We start from the raw sequence: 22,726 nt of genomic DNA, 5'->3' as shown, positions 1-22,726 counted from the left end.
AATTGTGCCCAAATTTAACTCTATAAAATTATTAAGACTTTTGTTTTCAACAATAGGTTCTATATTACTCGGTATTACCATCGGTATGACATTGAAAATATTCATACCTTAGTTTTAAAATATCGAACAGGTTTGATTTTCTTCAGCATAGAACAAGGTATTAAGCAATTGAAATATCACAGCCATCGACCTTAAAAACGCTTTGATATCCTTTCAGAACAAACATACATAGATCTATCCCCTCATCTTAAAATTATAACGATGTTATATATCTGTTTTGTGATTTTTTTTTCATTTTTGTATCTTGATTTTGTGCAACGGTGCTTAAAAGTACACAATCTGTAGTGATGAGGAAGAAGAAGAAAAGAATATATATATGTTGTTGATTTTAAATATAAAAATACTGTTTAATCCAAGGATCTTGTAAAATAGAGGATCTGCCCTTACAACAAAATCTTGAAGCCGTACATCACAGTTTCGCCACCCCTACTCTGCCCACTCCACCCAATAGGATCGCAATGTTTTGAACCAACAAACATGGCGGAAACGAAAGTAGCCAATCAGACGATGGCGGAAACGAGAGTAGCCAATCAGATGCTCGGTTGTTTTTTGGCTTTATTATTTAATAGGATGAAGATATATATGGGCAGATCCTCTACTTTATAAGATCCTTGGTTTAATCTTAGTAGCTGAGAATATATGTTGATTTTATATGGATAATCTGTAATCATAATTACCGTAACAGCGGATATTTGTTTATTTATAATTGCCATGACAACTGAATAACTGAAAAATATACAATAAAAATGGAGATTTGAGAAAGAATAAAAGGTAATAATGATGCAAGGTGCGTGTCTGATTTTACGTTATGTACTCAAAAATTATTGAGAATTTACGTATTAAGTGTAATTGAACGTGTTGACATATATTAAAATTACTAGAACTGGGCTAAATGTAACGTATAAAAATAAGAATAATAATTTAATCGTTACATTTTAGATGGTGGTTTACCGACCGGAAATACCTTGAGATTGGTTTGAAGTTAAGTAAAGCAGTCTCATCATAACGTTCAACACGGAGTATACTTTACTGAGGAGTAAGAAAATAATTTATAGAAACATTAAAATGAATGTTTCTGGGAGTGAAAATATAAATGAGGAAGGCGGTGATGTAGAGCTACCAGGTACGAATCCATCAACGAACGTGGCTGATCTTATAAGACAGCTTGGTCAGCAAATATCGCAGCAACAGCAACAGCAACAGAAAAAAAAAAAAAAAAAAAGCTGGAGCAAATGTCCCATCAAATAACACAATCCATAACACAACAACTAGCACAACAGATGGATGGTCATGTAACAATCAAAATGAGAGTTTTGTGAGACCATTTCTAAGGGGATGGGAGATTTTCAGAGAGTAACGCAGAAAAAAATGTATTTAAACTTATTTTCAAGACTTTTTATTAATACGTATAATTTACATTTCTTCTTTCGAATAAGGTTTTTCTGCTTAAATAAACTAAATATTTGTTAAGGAGAGCGAATATGAAATCCTACTGTACGTTGTAACATTGCTAAAGAGGTAAAATCTTACCTACTGTATTATGAGAACTTGAACGAAATTTTGGAACTGACTTTTCTGTTTCGACGTTATTTTTTAACACATGCGAAAAAGAAAAAGACGAATATTGTTATTTGCAGTAACGTATGTTTAGTTGTAAAACTTCTGAAAAAACTGCGACAATACTTTGTTTCTTGGTGTAACTTACTTCAGTTCGGAGATTGTAACTTATTTGATACAATGAGACAATATTCTCTCAATTTATTTTAAAGTGGTAAAAGTGAAAACATGTGTGGTGGTACACTGATTGACTTATAAGTGAGTTTGCTAGTACTTATTATTTCTTTTTCATCGGATTGAGTTACATATTGCTTTAATTTTTGTTCGCTCGACCGTTTTCAAAAATACTAGCTGGACCTGCGCTCTCTACAGAGCACATCATTAACATATGAGCATGAATCTTTTTGTCATTCCTCACAACATCTGTACATGTCCCTTTATAGACACAAGTAAAGGACGTCTTGATAAAAAAAAAAAAATGACAAACAGTATCATAAAGGGGATATTTTTTTCGATTATTTTTTCAATATCTCACTCCGTTTGCAAGATTTGAGTCTACTTCCGGTTGGAGTTTCTAATTCATGTATGATCAATGTTTTCTTTCTTCTTGCATGCAGCATGTAATAAGAAAATACATTACACACACAATTAATTATAATGCCAGATACACGTGGTGTCCATTGGGCAAAACACTCCAAACAATAGAGATGGTTATCCTTCTTTTTTCATTATCATTTGGTTGTGAAACAAACGCCTGAGGGATATACAATCCCTGTATACAAATATGTGGTGTTGGAATGTATAACTTGTAGGATATGCATTTTTTTAAAATTTCAACACTTCCAGTGTACCCCTAAAACTGTAATAAAGAAATCACGGCCATGCTTTTTGAATATTCAATTAGAACTGGACAATCTACACAAAATTTGGAATCGATCAGTGGAAACGGCATCTTTCTAGAGCAGCGTTTCCCAACCTTTTTCAACTTGCGGCACACTACGGATGTTACTTGGATTCTCGCGGCACACTTATAGATATTATTATTTTTAAATATAAAACACAGTGGTATTTTTTCAGTGATTATTGATCTCCTTCTCACAGAGAAGAAAGCTCTATCACTAGGTTTTCCCCGTGGCAAATCACTAGGCTTATTTTTCATTCTAATTTAAAAATAGAAAACAATTACAATGAAATATTGGACTGAGGTTTTTAAAACTACGCTTTCTTTTTTAAAACTGTATCCAACCTTTTACTAAGAAGGAAGATCACTAAATAACGAACGAACAAACATATCTCTTTTACTTTTAAAACACAAATGTAGGTAATTGTGGAAAGTTAAAGATATTTTAAATTTTCAAGTTACGAAATAGTCTGCAACAATAAAGAAGAAATAATGGTCATAACAATGATAAATATTTTTTCAGCATTAGATATGTACAGCGAACAGTAACCCGGTATGAAACTTAAAATTGTATATTCATAGTAGAGGTTCATAGTAATGTGAAATACAAATATACATTTTTCCCTACGTTTTGCAACTTGATTGCTAAAAAAAATAATAATTTTGTCTCGATTCCTCGCGGCACACCAGCGGCCAATTCACGGCACACCGGTTGGGAAACGCTGTTCTAGAGCCTATGGTTCCCGAGAACTCACTGTCGAAAGGATTGGCCACAAACATATAAACGTCCACAAACGTATAAACTTTTTTATCATTTTAACACTGAAGCACACGCGCTAGTGGGGATTCCCCGTATTTGAAGAAAAAAATGATTGCTTTACATAAAATAGCTTTATGTTCGTTAGCTGAGGCGCTTTGTATCTTCCTAATTTGTTTTTTTCTGCATGTAAATGGCCCGCTCAGTTTTCTGTGAACTTTCGTTGTGGAAAGACGTTTTGCGGGGAAAAGCCTTCACCGCGTGTGCATGCGTTTCTATTTTTTGATGACCATACCATAGTCGTGTTACTTATATCTGTGATCAGAATAGAGTATGAAGAAGGGTTTTAGAGTTGTTTAACTCAATAAGAGAAAATGAAGCTGAAAGTGAAGATAGCTGAACTATCACACCATAATTTTCTATGTCAGATCGTAAAGGTGGTTCGGATTCCGTGTGTAGTGATTTGGATGAACCTACAAATATATTAGTTTTCCAAATGTTTTAGATTGAAATGTTTCATGTGTTTTCATTTAGTACAATCTACTTTTTTATACGTAGTTTCAAGTAAGAATAAAGACAGCTGTTGGAAATCAGTATTAGAGGTTAGAAGGAGAATAAATTTCTAAAGTGCGGGCAAACCCCATCACCGCGTATGCTTACGTTTTAAAAAATCTTATTTTCTTGCAAATTCAACATATTTGTAAAAGATTATTTTGGCGCTCTCACAAAACAATTACAAAACTTTCTTGATGTTTCTAACAAATAGATACATAGGTTATACTGTAGTAAAAAGTTCTAAATAAAATACCTTTAAAGTAGAAATCTACACTGTAAAAAATCGTTGTGTTATTTCAACGACACGCCTATGTGTTAACACGATTATGTTAAAATATAACACAAACCGGTAATTAGAACAACTCACTCTCCATTTGGAGTTGTGTGTCAAATGCCAGTAGTTGAAATGACACACTGCCTGTGTGTTAAATCAACACAAGTGTAGAAACTTCGGTGTTGTTTTCTGCTTGATTGCCAAATATATTTGGCATCTAATTATAAAGGCTTATGAATTGAAGCTACAGACAAACACAGTAGAAAGAAATACTTAAACAAATCCAGGTATAAGCAAAATTTCAACATGCAAACCGCGCGATGTGTTTCAAATTGTTTTACATAATGTTTCTGAAGAAATATGTCAACAACGAGAAACAACATCGTATTACTGTGTCACTTCCACACTGCATTAGAGCTCACCAGTCAACACGGGGGACTGTGCTTCAAAAATGGCGGAAAACAAGTAGAATCATTATTAAGGCAGCAAACATATTATGAGGATATAGGTAAGAGTTTCCTATCATACTTGAACAAGATGCTGGTTAAGGTTGTGTTTCGCACCATCAAGAAATACTTCACAATAAATGTTGTAGAGGACGGCAAAATTTTTTATGAAAATTTTCTATATGAAATGTTCTGTAGTTTACTATTCTTATTTTAAAATTAGAATCTTCGGTAGACTAAGCATAAGCATGCACATCACATGGTTTGCCAACACAGAAAAATGGTTACATCAACACCACACACGGAGTTATTTCAACACCGAAATAGGTGTCGTAGTAACACAGAAGTGAAGTCGAACTAATACCAAAAACGGTGTCAATCTGGTGGTCTGACTTTGAATTTTAACACAGGGAGCGTTGAACTAACACCAAAACGGTGTTACTTATATGGCTTTGACCTTGAATCATGAAACAGATTGTGTGTTAAAATAATAAGAAAATGATGTTGAAGTAACACAAGGACTGTGTTATATTAACACAAAATAATTAACACACTACACACTGTGTTACTTTCTTTGTGTTGGTGCAACACCGCCACAAGTAACAGTCAACACTTTTCTCCACACTACCGACTCTGACATGGTGTCGAATCAACACCGAAAATACTAATACAGATCCGAATTTAACACCGCTCAACACCGGTTGTGTGTTAAAGATGTAACACACTCCCAGTGTTAAACGCCAACACCGCGGAGTCTGTGTTGAACTAACACCGCATAGTGGTAATCACGATGGAACCACTGCCCTGTGTTAAAATTGAGTTGAATTAACACAATCATTTTTTTTACTGTGTATGGGCAGTTATTTTCAGAGTGGGGGAATCCCTGTACCGCGAGTGGTTACGGCAAAAAATAAACTCGTGTGCTTGAGTGTTAATATATAGATAGCTTATACCCCATAAAATCTCTGAATTAAAATAAATATAGGGCGAATTATAAAAATATTAGGTGGATATAGCCCTATACCCTCCATTACATCCTTCTTAGGCTTGTAATATTAAGCTTTCCTAAAAGACTGTCTTAATACTAGTGAGTCTAAGGCCTGTTTAACACGGAAGTATTTTCTCGAAGATTTCTTTTTTTGTAGTAAAAATCTTATCACTGCCCTATTGTGTAGGTAATTATGTTGGGCGATTCCAAACTACTCTATATCATATAGTGAATTGATAGATTGTGAAAGTTTAGAAAGAAGTTAGGACAGCCATATAGGGCCAAAGTTAACTATCATCAGGAGGTAAGAACTAGTCGAAATTTCAAAGTTGATTTAAAGCAACAAATGGCTGACACATGAAATGAAAATAGGGTCTGTTATTGTTTTGCTTTCCTTGCCTATTACGAGGGTCACTACGAAAGTTTTGAGATGTGAAATAACTTACATACCTAAAATCAATTTAACACTTACATTTTCTTAAAGTATTCACCATTACACTATACACACTTTAGCATCCTTGAAAACCACTTTTGGAAGCAGTGTTGCCAGTCTTTTTCTTCAAGTGTTGAAAGTTCATTCTCGTAAGCCACTACAGCTTCTTCAGGGCTGCAACATCTCTTCCCACGCATGCGATCTTTGATCCTGGGGAACAGAAAAAAATCACACGGGGCCAGGTCAGGGCTATACGGCGGATGAGTCATAAGTTTGACCTCCGTAGATTCTAAAAATTGAATTGTGATGTTGGCCGTGTGTGCGGACGCGTTGTCATGATGAAGCAGGATCCCACAGAATCCAGTTCTTGGACGCCGTTTCCGAAGCTTCTGGAACATTTTGTTAGGCAAACAGTGGTGTACCACTGAGCAGTAACCGTCCTTTGTTCTTCAAGTGGAACAGTTGCAACATGGCCAGATTTGTAGAAAAAAGTTGCGACCATCTTCTTCCCCACACTTCGCGGTCGCTTCACTTTCGTGGGTGGATTTTCGTCTGGAAAGATCCGAACTGAAGACTGGCGCTTATTTTCAGGGTCAAATTGATAGATCCAAGTCTCATCACCAGTAATAATGTCAGAGACGCGTCGAGAATTGCCTCCATCAAATCTTGCAAACACTTCTTCACACCATTCCACACGCATGCGCTTCTGCTGTTCAAAGTGTGGGGCACCCAACGAGATGAAACCTTCCTGAGCCGAAGATGATCATGAAGAATTTTTATTACTGCTGGCGATCCAATGTTCACTGTAGATTCAATGTCCTTGAAAGTTGTTCGAGGATTTTCTCGAATCATTTGTTCCACAGCGGCAATGTTTTCATCTGACACAGCTGTTGCCGGACGTCCAGCTCTCTCTTCATTTTTAAGCGATGTCCGGCCTCTTCTGAATTCACCAAACCACCGAAAATTTGTAGCACGGAAAGGAGCAAGGTCCCAAAATGACCCCTGCAAACGGTCAAGGCTTTGTGTCTCGTTCAAACCACTTTTGAAATCGTAAAGGATCATTTGCCCGGAAATGTTCCCTTTCGAGCTCCATTCTAGACAGCCAAATACTGCCCACATCAACAAACAAGTGAAGGCGATACGGCCACGCCGATAAGCGAGGAGAGTTGAAGCTTGCCTCACTTCTTCGCTCTGGATATCACTACCGAATGCAATTATTGGAATTCAAATACTGTGCCACAACAATGCGTATCTCAAAACTTTCGTAGTGACCCTCGTTTTTGAAGATAATTAGTTGTGGACTTGAAAGGTGCAACGATCTTGGGATATCTGACTTAAAAAGTAAAAGAAGCATGAGAACTGTAAGAAACACATTAACATTATGCTGAATTTAACTAGTGTAATTAACATATTACAGAAATATTATTTTTATACTGTAAATTTCATCCATTATAGCTTAACCTCTGACAGAGGACGTAAATACAAAATAGACGGTCATGAAGTGTCTTGAGACAACAATGCAAGAACACATGGATAAAGCATTCGTATTAAAGGCACCTCTGCAACTGTCATAATATTGGTGCATTGAATGTTGCGTGTATGCTGCTAACAGTCTAAAAACCAGCGTACCTGGCAATTACATGATTCTGAGTATAAAATCTATAAATTGATGAAGTGATGTAAATACAATAAAAGAACATTTAATAACATTCAAAGATGCGCAAGTCGTTACAGAATATACTGCAATTATAAATATAGTACAAATACAGATCATCTTGCAATTTACGTAATACATCATAATCGTACTCTCATGTTATTAACATCATCTGAATTCTGAATATTTAATTTCTTCTTGTAACTAGATTAGATGAGGAGTAATGAAGGACCGATATAAAATTCTAGTCATATGCTGTTTATGATTTAATAGTTTATGTATAAACTATTTATACAATAGAAATGCTATTTAATTGTTTATGTGGTTTATTATTATTATTATTATTATTATTATTATTATTATTATTATTATTATTATTATTATTATTATTATTATTATTATTATTATTATTATTATTATTATTATTATTATTAAGTATTCTGCCTTTCGGCAGGTCCTAGGACTAATGAAGATTTTTTTTTCAGGTTTAGATTTGGATCTGGAAATGTTTCTTCCACGTTTCTCGATCTTCAGCTTCCTCTTTTAACACCCAATATTTAATTCTATTTTTCAAATCATCTATCAGCTGTGTTCTGTGGTTTTTATAGCTATTTTTATTTAAGAAAATTGTTTCCATGTTAAAATGTAAGACACCATTTACATTCTACGTGAACTAATTTTTAATGGAATACTTACCTAATATTTGATTAATTATATACTATTATTTTTGTTGCATTGCGAGAAGTCAGAAATTCCGTCAATAGGCCTATATTTTAATTTTATAAAGCGTAAGTTTGCCTGGTTAAAATTACTTATTAGTGGTTCTGTGCTATGAACGACTTTTGTGTCCATTTAGCTATGAACATTGATTAAGGAACCTGGATGACATGTATTTAAAAAAATTAATGCTAATTAATCAACAGTTATTGAGTCAACAACTAATATCACAATCCTATAAAGCATTTAATTGTCCTATTCCTAAGTGCAAAATTCTACCAAACCTACTTCCAAAAGTTGTGCATAAGTATAAAAATAGGCGAGACGAGAAAATCTTACTTATCTTACTCATGGGCCATATTAGTGAAATACAATAGGCACAGGGGTTCTCAACCTGTGGTACGCATACCACTGGAGGTACGCGAGACGCTGTAGATGATACGTACGACTTACAGTTTGGTAGTATACATTTGGTGGTACACTGGTGGGAAAGATTGAAAAACTCTGTAGTACGGTCTACTAATGCATGTGACTCTGCGTTTATAAATCTCCGTTGACTTATTGATACGTAGAACTATACAACTTTAATTACACGAAACATTTGAAGTTTGGAAATATTTAGGGTACAGCTCCCCTGTGACTACATGATTAACATACGGACCTTTGGCAACGGGAACCCAGGTTCAATTCCTGGTGGAAGCGTATGTTTTTCGGATTTCAAGTTGAAACTGTAAGATCACATCTTGCATACCTTCGATGCTAAAACCCTGAAAGGGACGTTAAACCCAGATTAATCATTAATGGCCAGAACTACAAAATTTCTTAGTGGTATATTTTACAAATTGCAGTACTCATCATGGGCGATTTCAAGTAATTTACGCCCCTAGATAAAATACAAATTTCCTGTAAAAAGGAAAAAAAGTGTATAGAGCTAAGTAAGGTATTATTATTATTATTATTATTATTATTATTATTATTATTATTATTATTATTATTATTATTATTATTATTATTATTATTATTATTATTATTATTATGTAAGGTGGAAACAAAGTATTCGTAGTTTAGCTGACATGTGTTCAAATTGTTGGCCGTGAGCAAAAATGATACATTAAGATGAATTTGAATAACCAAGAACAATTTTTCAATTAGCAATTTTCGTGGCTAAGCGGTTAGCGTACGCGCTTTTGGCGTGGAAGACCCGGGTTCGATTCCCGGCGGGAGCTCATGTGGTTGGGATTTCACGTTAATCAGTAGGCACACGTCTCATATAGCCTCGCTGCTGAAAGGGACGTTAAACTCAAAATCAACTCAACTCAACTTAAACCTCTTTACCAGAAGCTTGGTGCCCCTAAGCGCGTGTCCATAGTTCCCTTATGGTAAAACCGCCACTGGTAATCGTGAGTTATAATTTCATTAATGTACAGTATAAGCACAATATTAAGCAACAGAAAAGTTAATTTAAGAAACATGTTTTATTGTGACTGAAAGAAATCAAATAGAATCTTACACAAATATCTGTTCCTGGTGGAAAGACGACGAATCTCTTGGAGCGTGACAGCAATTCAAGACTGTTGTTGGCGTGCATTGACCCATAATGTTCTTCGATTCTGTCTTGCGTGGATGTCAATGTCAAAAGATATAATAGCACCGGCAAACATAGCCTGCTCAACATAACAACAAGAAGAACCTGTGAATAAGAAAGTAAACAAGGTTTCAGTTCTTCAGCTGCAGCAACAAGAAAAAAAGAAAAATCTCTGCCAAGGTCTTTACCAGAAGGATAAGGCACTTTCACGGTAAGAAAGATCGTTAGTTCTATCTTGTGACCAAGTTTCAAATACTGAATTTATTTTCATGTTTATCAATATTCAGACAACTTCGATACATAATACATATCATATGGTTCTAATTTATACTAGCTTATATTTCTTTGTTTTAAGGCTCTTCAATATGCTGTCACCACTCTTTTGATTTTTTGTAAATTATTCGACAAATAAGATTACAAATTTACAAATCCAGGTAGCACCTATTAAATACACTAACTTTTTCCAAACATTTTCTTATAGGTCAGAAATTTGGGTAGGCATTTTCTGACGTAATAATAGTTACTGTTGAGCACTTAAATCTCTGCAATAAACGTAAGACCTTCAAAACAATGGCTAACGCATTTAATAGTATTTTGAAGATACTATCTCACTTGCTATTAAATAAATTAAGAACTGTTATTCTCCATTATTTTTGTTATCCATCTCTTCTTTCCTACTTAAGTGAGGTCAACGTTATCGATGAGTGGAGCAACCCACATTATTCTTTATTGTTAATTTCAATCATTGTTTTACATTAATAGTGTATAATGTATAATATTTACTATACACTAAATATTCTAAATATTTTAATCTATTTATTAATATTTTATGCAACCAGTTTCTTCCACATTCAATGAATTTTCTACTTAATACCAGGGGCGTCATTTAGGGGGGTCAGGGAGGGGCATTTGCTCCCCCTGAGTTTGAGATGTAGATATATTTCATCAATAGAATAGTAATAAATCAGTGAAAAGCGCGAAATTTTACTTATATCAAGGAGTCTTGCCCCCACAAAGAGATGTGCTTTACTCGAGTCAGTTTTTTCTATCACTTGTGTGAACCTTAGATGTGCAAACATACAGAAACGGAAAGTAAAAGATGCCACCAAAACTACAGAAAGTGCTCTTCAAGAGGTACACATAACAATATAGTGTGGAGTTCTTATGTACTATTCATTGTTGGCGGAAAGTTTTCTTCTTTTCCTTTTTTCTTTTCTCCACATCAAAGGATTGCACCGAAAAGTTTACAGAAATAAAAATAAGCTTTTCATTGTTGCATTGTTATGTTCTCAATGATTTTGCATTATAAATATTGGTTTTAAAAATATTAACCCTTTCGGGATCCTATGGTACAATTTGTACCATATGCACTTTTCATGGTACATTGCGTTATTTCTCTTCTATTTGAGCTTTTTCGTCCGGTTTTTTTTTTTTGTTTTCCAAGTCTAGAGTCCTTGTAGAAGACATTACATATGGTTTCAGACCGTCCTGCGTCCAGACATAGGTGGTGATGACGTCATATGTCAAAAATTTCTCTTCTCATTTTTTAAGCCTATGTTCAATATTTTTTGGCGGGCTTATTTTTCTACGTAGAAGATTGAAATTTTGCACAAACATTCAGTCCACCGAGTAGTATTTACCAGATTTTTTGTTCCGATGTCAGTGCTAAAACAGGGGGGGAAATAGAGGGGAAAAGGGGTAAAAACAGGGATTTTTTACCCCCAAAATCCCGTTTCTCGTCATTTTCCCGCCTCACATACATGATAGGACCACGTGAGTCATACCGTCTGAAAGGCCGTTCCATTGTAAAGAGAATGACGGTCGAATTATTATTCTAGGGTAATTAGGGACGTCTCAGGGATTTTTTGAAAAATATACTTCTATATAGGGAAATATGGGGCATTGTCGGTATATATATTTTTTGGCGAGCTTATTTTTGAACGTAGAAGATTGAAATTTTGCACAAACATTCAGTCCACCGAGTACTATTTACCAGATTTTTTGTTCCGATGTCAGTGCTAAAACAGGGGGGGAACCAGAGGGGCAAAAGGGTAAAAATAGGGATTTTTTACTCCAAAAATCCCGTATTTCCTAATTTTCCCGCCAAAAAAACATGATAGGACCACGCGAGTCATACCGTCTAAAAGGCCGTTCCATTCTGAAAAGAACGACGGTCGAATTATTATTCTAGGGTAATTAGGGCCGTCTCAGTGAATTTTTATCCAAATATACTTCTGTATAGGGTAAAAGTGGGGCATGGTAGGGAAATTTTTTCTGGCGGGCCTATTTTTTACGTAGAAGATTGAAATTTTGCACAAACATTCAGTCCACCGAGTAGTATTTACCAGAAGTTTTTTTTCCGATTTCTGCGTAAAAACAGGGGGGGTCCAGAGGGGCAAAAGTTGAAAAACGGGAAATTTTGCCCCAAAAAATCCCTTTTTTCAGGAATTTCCCGCCTTTGATACATGATGGAGACATATGAATGGTACCGCCTGAAAGGCAGTTCTATTCTGAAGAGAATGATGGGCGAAACATGACCCTAGGGTAATTAGGGATGTCTCAGGAATTTTTTGCCTGAGATCATAGTGTTTTATGGTACTTTGGGGCACTGTGGGAATTTTTGATAAAAATTCTCCCGCCCTTACTATTCAAGATAGAAACTTGAAATTTGGCACACACATTCAGTATACTATGTGCTATTTATCAGATTTTTTTTAGATGGATACTATCACATAGGGGGGGTCCAGGGGGGGCCAAAGTTCGAGAAAAAAATTTTTCCCTCCGAAATTTTCACTTTGACATTTTTTCCCGCTTCTGGTATATGGTATGAGCACGCAAGTTATATCATTTGAAAGCCAGCTCTATTCTGAAGAGAATGAGGTATGAACCATGATCCTAGGATAAATAGTGACGATACAGTAGCTGCTTGACTGAAAGTTTAAAAAATGGCCCAAAAAGCCAGGATCCGGAAAGGGTTAATGCAGTATGTTAAACTTGTAGTTAAACAGAATTTTCCTATTTTAAATTATGCTTTATGCTTTATTTTCTAAAATTATCCTTTTAAAATTAGTTTCTTTTGAGCCCTTAAATAACCACAACCATGCTCAAGATACCAAACATATGTGTAAATTGCTGTTATTTCTTTATCCTTTTTATGCTTTTGGGTTGCTCTACTGATGAGTCTTCTCCATTAAGAGCTCTATCCCGGAATTCTTTGCTTGTTAGGTCTTTTTCCCTGAAGTTATTCTTAACTATATCCTGAAGTCATTCATTTCCTTATTGGTTTCTATATCTCCAAAATTAAAAAAAAAAAAAAAAAAAAAAACTGGGGTCAGCTTAACGAAGGTCATTGAGACAAATGGTGACCAGATTCTGGTATCAGTAACGTTGTCTAACTCAGTAGTTCTCAACCGATGTGTCGCGACACATTGGTGTGTCACGCAGTCCCCTAAGGTGTGTCGCGAAATTTTAGAATTTAAAAATCATGAAGAATTTAATTAGTTAAAATCGAGATAGACTGTACCAATCAACACCTCCAGCGGTAGCAATAATACTCAGTGCTATATACAGTCATTATAAAAACTAATTGGTTTCACTATTATGATAGATATTATTTATTTATTTATTTATTTATTATAATAATATCAAACCAGTATGTCGCGATGTCCTGACCTGTCAGTAAAGTGTGTCGTCAGTCAAAAAAGGTTGAGAACCACTACTCTAAATGACCAAAGTTCAGACAATCGTCATTATTCCAATCAGTTCTCCCCCTATCTTTGGCTTGGCTGCAAATGACCTGCACCTGTACGAGATAGCGTAGTTAGTGACAACTTAATGGCCTGACTACGTATGTACTATTAGGAATTTGCGTGGCAAAGCCTAAGGCGTTTCGCTTTCGCCTAAACTTTATGTTCTCGTTGCCTAACTCTTAAATTTTTTAAACTTCGCACGTTAGTGTCACTCACGATTATATACAGAGCGTTCAAAAAGTCTCACCTTCTATACACCTGAATTGTCACATATTCAAAGCAACGAGAAAATTATTTTACTCAAAATTTATTATATTTTATGGCATAAATGACTATGTACAGGGCGTAGCATATACATACACATTTTAATACACATTTTTACAGCAAATGTTGGAAATGTCTCCCATGAGCCTCCAAACATGCTTGCACACGATTCAGGTGTATAGAGACTTTTGAACGCTCTGTATTTTGGCTTTATAATAAGGACTTTATTATTTCATTGTAATTTTACTCAACTTCTAACAATCAATAGTATAAATACCAATAATACCAATACCAATAATAATAATAACTCAGCCTATCCTATTATCACTGAACATTTCACGATTCAAAACAATACTCACAGGGTACAGTATAGTGACTCAATGGTAGGGACACTAAGCTCAAATCAAATTAGACTAATCAGTGGTGGAGAACTCACAATCGATATGAATGAACGAATGAATGGAGTTTAGCAGCATCCCTTGCAGCATCAAAGTTTTATGAGACGTGGACCTAGAACTTAACATGGGATTTGAACCACATGAACACCCACCGAGAGCTGAACTCGAGTCTCCCACCCTGAAGCCATACTGGCTAACCATATAGCCATGAGCGAGCTATATAATCAATGTGAAGAGTTAAAAGTTTCTACGTGCACAATATTGATTCGTGGATTTTACAATGACTCTTGGGTTTCTTCCTACTTTCTCATTCCATCAGTTGTTTCGTCATCATTTGCTTTCATATTATCTCCTTTCTCCTACACGGCTTACACATGACACTTCAGACGAAATTTCATACCATTTTTAACAATTCCACCTTGCGATAACTGACTAAGCTTACTAATATATTTCCCCTCTCGCCCTTGCTACTTCCCTAGAAGTGCGGCTCTTCTTTTTTCTTTCTCTTGTTCTTACTCTCTTTTCTTTTTCTTTCTTTTTGTGTATAATTGTTAAGGTCGTGGTTGCTATGTAACGAAGTCTATAATTTCAAAAAACACAACACAAGCAATGGCGTAGCAAGGGACGGCCAAGTAGAATATCTGTTTCCAGGCTCAACACCTGTGAGCGTCAAATTGGTGTTACAGAGAGTTCCAGAATAAAATGTCTTCCATCTTGAAAGCACTTTGTAACATATCCACAATTACATTTATTTATATTAGTCTGTAATTTTTCTTTTATGCTAATATTATGACCATTTTAGTGAATTTTCATTCAAGTCCTTGTAAAATTAGGTTCCAATGTACAAAGAGGTGAAAACGATGAAACAGCGGAGGCAGGAAACAAATAGATATTACAATGATAATAGAAAATAAAATAAGAAAGTACTCAGCGAGAGGAATGAAGTCCTAAAGCAATGGAAAAACATGTTGTCGACTTGTGTGAAACTAAAGATCGGTGGTAGAGCGCTTATTACTGGTGCGTGCGGTTCTTAGTTCGATCCCCAGTCAAGTTTATGGTGAACAACATCGTGTCCGTGGGTTCTCGGGGTACTCCTGTTTCCTCCCACATTCTCATTCCACCAATTCTTCTTTCACCATTCATTTGCCTTAATCATCCGTTAACCTAATGGCCATTTTCGTGGGACGTAAAACTGAAAGAAAGAAGTAGGGATAGACCACGTGGCCTAAATGTTGAAGTAAAAAATGAAGTATGCGAGGACAATAAAGGATTTAATATTGCTCGAGATGAATTTTAAAAACTATATCCGAAATTAGGAATGGAAAGCAACCGGAATAAATAAACATCAATAGAATTCATTAAAAATACGGGAGAGAACGGCAAGAAATAATTGTTCCGACTTTAATGTAATATACTAAATAGGAGAGAGGCCAAAAGATTTCCTAAAAACGATTATTATACTATTGGTGATACTATTGCCTAAGAAATCGAATTCAGAGAACTATAGAATCATTAGTCTCATATCGCATACAGCAAAAATTATGGTTCGAATACTGACAGTTCGAGTTTAGGACAGATAAGGGCACAAGAAATGCAATTGGCTTATTAAAGGAGCAGTTCGACTTAGAAATGCATTTTTTATAAATTATTTCCATTTGTAGAGTTCAAAATTCTAAAAGGTATGGTGTTTGTTTGATCGCGATACGTTCAGTCGTTAGCGGGTAACAGAGGAAGAAAGATTTTGTGATGACGTCATACGTGGTCAAGCAGCGAGAGCAGGCTTACATACAAAGTGCGAAGCATTTCGTTTGTGAGAGGTGCGGTGGTACGTTCTAAGTGTGGTTTCCTTTTCCAGAACTGATTACAAAGACTTAGAAATGTCATCTGCATGTAGAAAATGATGATATCAGATGGTGAGCTGAACAAAAGTTTTTATAATATTACTAGCTGAACCTGCGCTCTCTACATAGCGCATCATTCGCATATGAGCATAAATCTCCTTCTCTTTCCTCACAACATATGTACATGTCCCTTTACAGACACAAGTGAAAGACGTCTTGATTTCTAAAAAAAAATCGGCAAGGGGTATCATAAAGGGGAGATTTTCTTCGGTTATTTTTTCTCAATATCTCGCACCGTTTGCAAGATTTGAACCTACTTCCGGGTGGACCAGTGTTTTCTTTCTTCTTGCATGCAGTATGTAATAAGCAAATACATTACATATACAATTAATTATAATGTCAGTTATATATGGTGTTCATTGGGCAAAACACTCAAAAAATAAAGATTTATCTTAGACTCGAGAAATGGTTATCTTTCCTTTTTTACTATTATTTGGCCATGGAACAAACGCCTGAGACATATACAACCCCAATATACAACATTGTGGTGTTGGAATGTATAACGCATAGGATATGATGCTTTAGTTTTTTTTATTTCAACGCTTCCAGTGTACCCTAAAAAATGTAATAAAGAAATAATGGCCATGTTTTTTTAAATATTCAATTAGAACTGGACAATCTACGCAAAATTTCCAATCGATCAGTGAAAACATCATCTTTCTAGAGCCTGTAGTTTCCGAGATCTCATTGTCGAAAGGATTGACCACAAACATATAAACATAGTTTAAACGAACTCGGAAGATGGAAGCACAATTCAGATGCATTGATTTTAGAGAAGACTTATTAAAACACAAAGGCTTTGAACAATAATTTTATATCATAAACTTTATGAAAAAGATATAGTTAACTAATTTAGACTATTTAAAGTACAAATACTCAAAATGTTTGTCTCTGTTAAACGTAAAATCACACATAACCATAAATGAAAGATTTGAAAGCCAAAGTTATAGGTTGGAGCTCAGGCGCTTTTAATTGCTATTCTGGCATTTTAATAGATAGATAAAACGTAGTTTTTCCTACAAAGTAAGTTCAGCGTTTCACAAAAGAAACTAAAATTTCGAAACCATTATCATGTAAATATATGGCGGACGAGATTGCTACAACACCTAAGTACCTTTTCTTTAATCATTCTTCCGATTCCCAAACAAAAGTATGTTCATTTTCACGTTTTGTTGCAACTTTTAACGCTAACCCTATAATCTTGTGCTTCAAATTATGTACAGGAGCGTGACATATGAGGCAAAAATGAAATAACATCTGTAAAGTTTGCCAGAATACGAAAAACAATTTACCGGTTATTTTTTATTTATTCACATCGCTCTCCGCGGAACAACTCTCATCACACGTTTCATCATCACTGTCACTTGATACAGAAAAATTAAACGATGAATCAATGTCTTGAGGAACAGTCATCGTCACTGCTTCCTTTTACAAGCCGGTATATTTCACTCCCCAATTCACATTGTATAGCTTATTTCTAAAGCAGTATCTTCAGAATCATGAGTGACATCGTCGCTATTACTCTCTAATACCTCGTCTCGACTACAACCGTCAATTGCGTCTGTACGAATTTTTTACGTTGGTAACTGCACATAGATCGGCGCTTGTTCAATGGCTCGGATTCTAAACCCTTCAATAATATACTTGAAACAGCATTCTTTCTCAGTTTGCATGTAAGTAATTCTTCTGGCATTAGCTAGAGGTGAATCTAGAGGGTAAAAACTGAAGGGAGGCAGTCATAACAAAGACTATGATAGGTATAGGCCTATCATGTTTACTGTAAACTTTCAAAAATGTCTAAATAATACCTTAAATTATTTTTGTAACTCAAAAAAACTGGGGTATCTAGGCCCCCCGGCCCCAACCTAGATCCGCCAGTGGAATTAGCTTTTCTTTCAGTAAACCTCACTTCTCGAAGTCAGGCTCTTCAAGATGTTTGGAACACGACTGTTTTTATTTGGCACGTTTTTTTTTTTTTTCTATTGATTTTCTTGAGCCATAATTTATGTCGATCTGGTGATTTCTCACGACTTGGAAACGTAAAGAAAGAGTCCTTTTGCAGAGTCGTTCTGATATATGATTAGCGTCATACTAAAAGCCTCACTACTGCAGGAAACCTATGTTAGTAGAACTCTTTAGTATGACACTAATCACACGTCAGAACGACTCTACATAAAGCCTTTTATGTCCTCAGCTTTAGCCCTTAAGAGATCCGGGGTTTTGGGGCTATTTTTTAGACTTTCAGTCAAGCAGCTACTGTATCGTCACTATTTATCCTAGGATCATGGTTCATACCTCATTCTCTTCAGAATAGAGCTGGCTTTCAAATGGTACCACTGGCTTTCAATGCATGCTCATACCATATACCAGAAGCGGGAAAAAACGTCAAAGTGAAAATTTCGGAGGGAAATTTTTTTCTCGAACTTTGCCCCCCCCTGGACCCCCCTGTGTGATCGTACCCATCTAAAAAATCTGATAAATAGTACTTGGTATACTGAATGTGTGTGCCAAATTTCAAGTTTCTATCTTGAATAGTAAGGGCGGGAGAATTTTTATCAAAAATTCCCACAATGCCCCAAAGTACCATAAAACACTATGATCTCAGGGAAAAAAATTCCTGAGATATCCCTAATTACCCTAGGACTATAATCCGCCAATCATTCTCTTCAGAATAAAACTGTCTTTCAGGCGGTACCATTCACATGTCTCCATCATGTATCTAAGGCGGAAAATTCCTGAAAAAAGGGATTTTGGGGGGCAAATTTTCCCTTTTTTCAACTTTTGCCCCTCTGGACCCCCTGTTTTTACGCAGAAATCGGAAAAAAAAACTTCTGGTAAATACTACTAGGTGGACTGAATGTTTGTGCAAAATTTCAATCTTCTACGTGAAAAAATAGGCCCGCCAGAAAAAATTTCCCTACCATGCCCCACTTTTACCCTATACAGAAGTATATTTGGATAAAAATTCACTGAGACGGCCCTTATTACCCTAGAATAATAATTCGACCGTCGTTCTCTTCAGAATGGGACTGCCTTTCAGATGGTATGACTCACGTGGTCCTATCATGTATGTAAGGCGGGAAAATGACGAATAACGGGATTTTGGGGTAAAAAATCCTTATTTTTACCCCTTTGCCCCTCTGGTTTCCCCCCTGTTTTAGCACTGACATCGGAACAAAAAATCTGGTAAATACTACTCGGTGGACTGAATGTTTGTGCAAAATTTCAATCTTCTACGTAGAAAAATAAGCCCGCCAAAAAATATTGAACATAGGCTTAGAAAATGAGAAAAGAAATTTTTGACTTATGACGTCATCACCTCTTATGTCTGGACGCAGGACGGTCTGAAACCATACGTAATGTCTTCTACAAGGCCTCTGGACTTGGAAAACAAAACAAAACAAAAAAAACCGGACGAAAAAGCTCAAATAGAAGAGAAATAACGCAATGTACCATGAAACACCCGTATGGTACAAATTGTACCATAGGATCCCCAAAGGGTTAGTCGCACGAGAATTACAACCGAAAACACAGCACGTGTTATGCATTTCTACTTCACTTCACAGACACAGCACGTGCTGTACTAACACGTGTTTTCTACTTCGCACTAGTGTTTCTTTCAGAAAAAAAAATCCAGGGGGAAAACACGCTTAGTATTCGGAGAGGCACATTATTTTCACGCATTACTATTAGATTTATTATATTATAGACGTATTATTTTGGTCTCCTCCGGGGGGCACTCTTAAAGCTTCGGGAGACAGTGTTCCCCTAAAAATATGTCTAGAAGAAACACTGCTTCGCACAACACTACGTAATTACAGCTCTCTCTCAACTATTTATTCTTTTTTCCTTTTAGACTAATGCTGCAGGAAAAACAACTAACAGAAACGACCCTCAAGAACACTATAAAGCAAGACTGCTAACAAACCCAAAACACGATCTATTAAATCCACTGTACTATTAAAGGTTTATCACCGCCATACAAGGAAGTGGTTCCTGACGACTCACGTTGAGTTCCTCGCGTAGTCCACGGTTGACCTCAGAATTTACGATTCGTCAAAAAAAAAAAAAAAAAAAAAGTTTGAAAAGATCTGAAAAGAAAATCAGTAAGATGTTAGAAAACTTGAGGAAGAGCTGTGAGGAAAATGTTAGAAAGACAAAAGCTATGGTAATTCAGTGGCGTATACTGGTTTGATGTCTTGGACTAACACTAACCTTTATAACATCTGTAGATTATTATTATTATTATTATTATTGTTATTATTATTTTATTATTATTATTATTATTATTATTATTATTATTATTATTATTATTATTATTATTATTATTATTATTATTATTATTATTATTATATGAGCTCCCCTCTTTGGAATAATTAGTAATTGCTAGGGAGCCTAGTTCTCTTCTAGTTACACCTATGCCCTCTCTATTGATCTAGTCGCTAGGGCATGCGACTTCGATGGACGTGGTTTCGTGTCCAAATCTCGCTGGGAGAATTTTGAACGTATCATTTGTATTTACAAGTCTAGATCTAAAATTTCATCCGGTTGGTACTACTTCCGGAAGTATTTTGTTGTTGTTGTTGTTTTACTTATGAATGTTTTTTTTTTTTTAACCTTTCTAACCTTTTGGAAGATGCTGAGGGAAAAGCAGCTAAGCCTGAAAGTGTTCTAAAGAAAATGCATTGTTATTATTATTATTATTTCATTGTAGTTTAGTTTCCACGTTATTATACAGTCTTCAAAATGAGAAAAACCTTACAACACACTTTACTTTTATCAAGTAGATAAATATAATTTTCTCTTCACTAGCAAGACATATTATCTTATTAGTATTGCGGAAAAACGATCGTAATTTCTACCTTCATTTGTTGCATGAAGTATCTGTATATTTTGTTTTGGACGGCTGGTAACCCTACTCACCAGAAGTTGTCTCAGTAATAAAGAACGCTGAAATAGGCCATAGGCCATTAGCAAACGAAGGAGGCTCAGTCTGTAAGAGCTTTCGCAACGAAACGCAAATAATGAAACAATTATTTATAACAGCTATGCCAACTATTGCAAAATACTGTAAAAAACAAAATATTTGTTGTGTTGACGCAAACCGCTACGGAACAAGATTCAAGATGTCGGAGACAATTCCCCCCTCCCCCCACACACAAAATGCACCGTCATTACTCGTATAAGTCCCCTTTACTCTTCGCTCACACCCAAGAAACCGATTTCTCTAGAGGAAACTAATGTTACCTGGCAGCCCGTTCCTATGCTGTTGGCGGCGGTGGAGCGAAGGAGAATGCGCTGATACGATTCTTGCTGTAGTACAGGGATGCAAATAAGCAACAATATTTTACCTGCCCAAGAAAAAAAGTTATTAACCCACATCTCAGTCTCTACACAGTTTGAATTAAATAAAAGTGATATTAAAAACTTGCCCGCACCGATGAACCACTCGCTCCGGGCGAGCGGGCGAGTGGTTATTTGGATCCCTGCTGTAGTAGCAAAACATATTGTAGAGAGTGGTTTCCTGCTGCGTTTTCATATTGAAGACAGACTGCGTGCATACCGACTCCGCGGGCCTTATGCAGAGTCGTTGTAACATATGATTAGCGTCATACTAAAGGCCTAACTAATGCAGGAAACATATGTTAATCGAACTCTTTAGTGTGTCACTGATCACGCATCAGACTAATATATGTTTCCTGCAATAGTCAGGTCTTTAGTATGACGCTTATCATATGTCACAACGGCTTCGCATAAGGCCCCGTGTTTCTAAATTCATACAGTTCTCAGAAACTTGTATCATTGAAAGAAGGTATTAAAGTGTAAAATTATCAATATAATTTTGTTTATATTATAATAACTTCATTTTGTAATATTCTAGGGCTACCGCCGGTAGACCCGGTGGCCCACAAAATACGCCACTGATGGTGATAGGAACGAAGTGGTCGGTATCAAACATAGAAGTATGGGGGAAACATGGAGCAAGTAAAACAGGTTACTCGATATCTCGTAGGATTATTATTGATGCTATGAACTTTTAACGTAAAATAAAATCAAAGGAAGGAATTGTGAAAGAAGCATTTAGGAGAAAGAATAGTTTATTTTATAGAGTTGAGAAAAATATTCATAAAATTCTTCGTGTATACTTTATGGGGAAAAAAGGTGGACATTATGCAAAAGCGATTTTAGAAAGTCCGAAGGCTTTCGAAATATGAATGTAGAGAAGAATGGAGAGAATTAGTTGGGTTAAGCGGAAAACGACTGAGAAAGTGTTAAAAATGATGGGAGAGAAAAGAACAATTTTAGACGTAATCGAAAAGAGGGAGAGAAACTGGCTGGAGAATTGACTCAGAAGGAACTGTATCACGAGGAACGTGCAAGAGGGTATGATGGAAGGAAGGATAGGGGCGGGGGAGCGACGGCGGCTACAGTTGATGGACGGTATCAAAACATAAATATTGAACGCGAAGACAAAGAGGTTAGCTAG

General features: G+C 35.8%; 1 protein-coding gene across 1 annotated transcript in view; it reads right to left on the bottom strand.

Moving 5' to 3' along the window:
• Window positions 1-10,100, bottom strand: part of LOC145666548 (uncharacterized) — a 36,764-nt gene extending 26,664 nt beyond the window's left edge. The window contains exon 1 of the mRNA XM_081733866.1: window positions 9,853-10,100. Within this exon, the coding sequence (XP_081589992.1) occupies window positions 9,853-10,017 (165 nt within the window). The 5' untranslated portion in view covers window positions 10,018-10,100. The remainder of the gene's footprint in view (window positions 1-9,852) is intronic.
• Between the last annotated feature and the right edge of the window lie 12,626 nt (window positions 10,101-22,726).

Source organism: Thermobia domestica, chromosome 12 (assembly GCF_964235325.1).
Source record: "Thermobia domestica chromosome 12, izTheDome1.hap1.1, whole genome shotgun sequence".
NCBI lineage: Eukaryota > Metazoa > Arthropoda > Insecta > Zygentoma > Lepismatidae > Thermobia > Thermobia domestica.
Note: the sequence above shows the minus strand (reverse complement) of the source record. Positions and strands in the feature narration are given on the sequence as shown.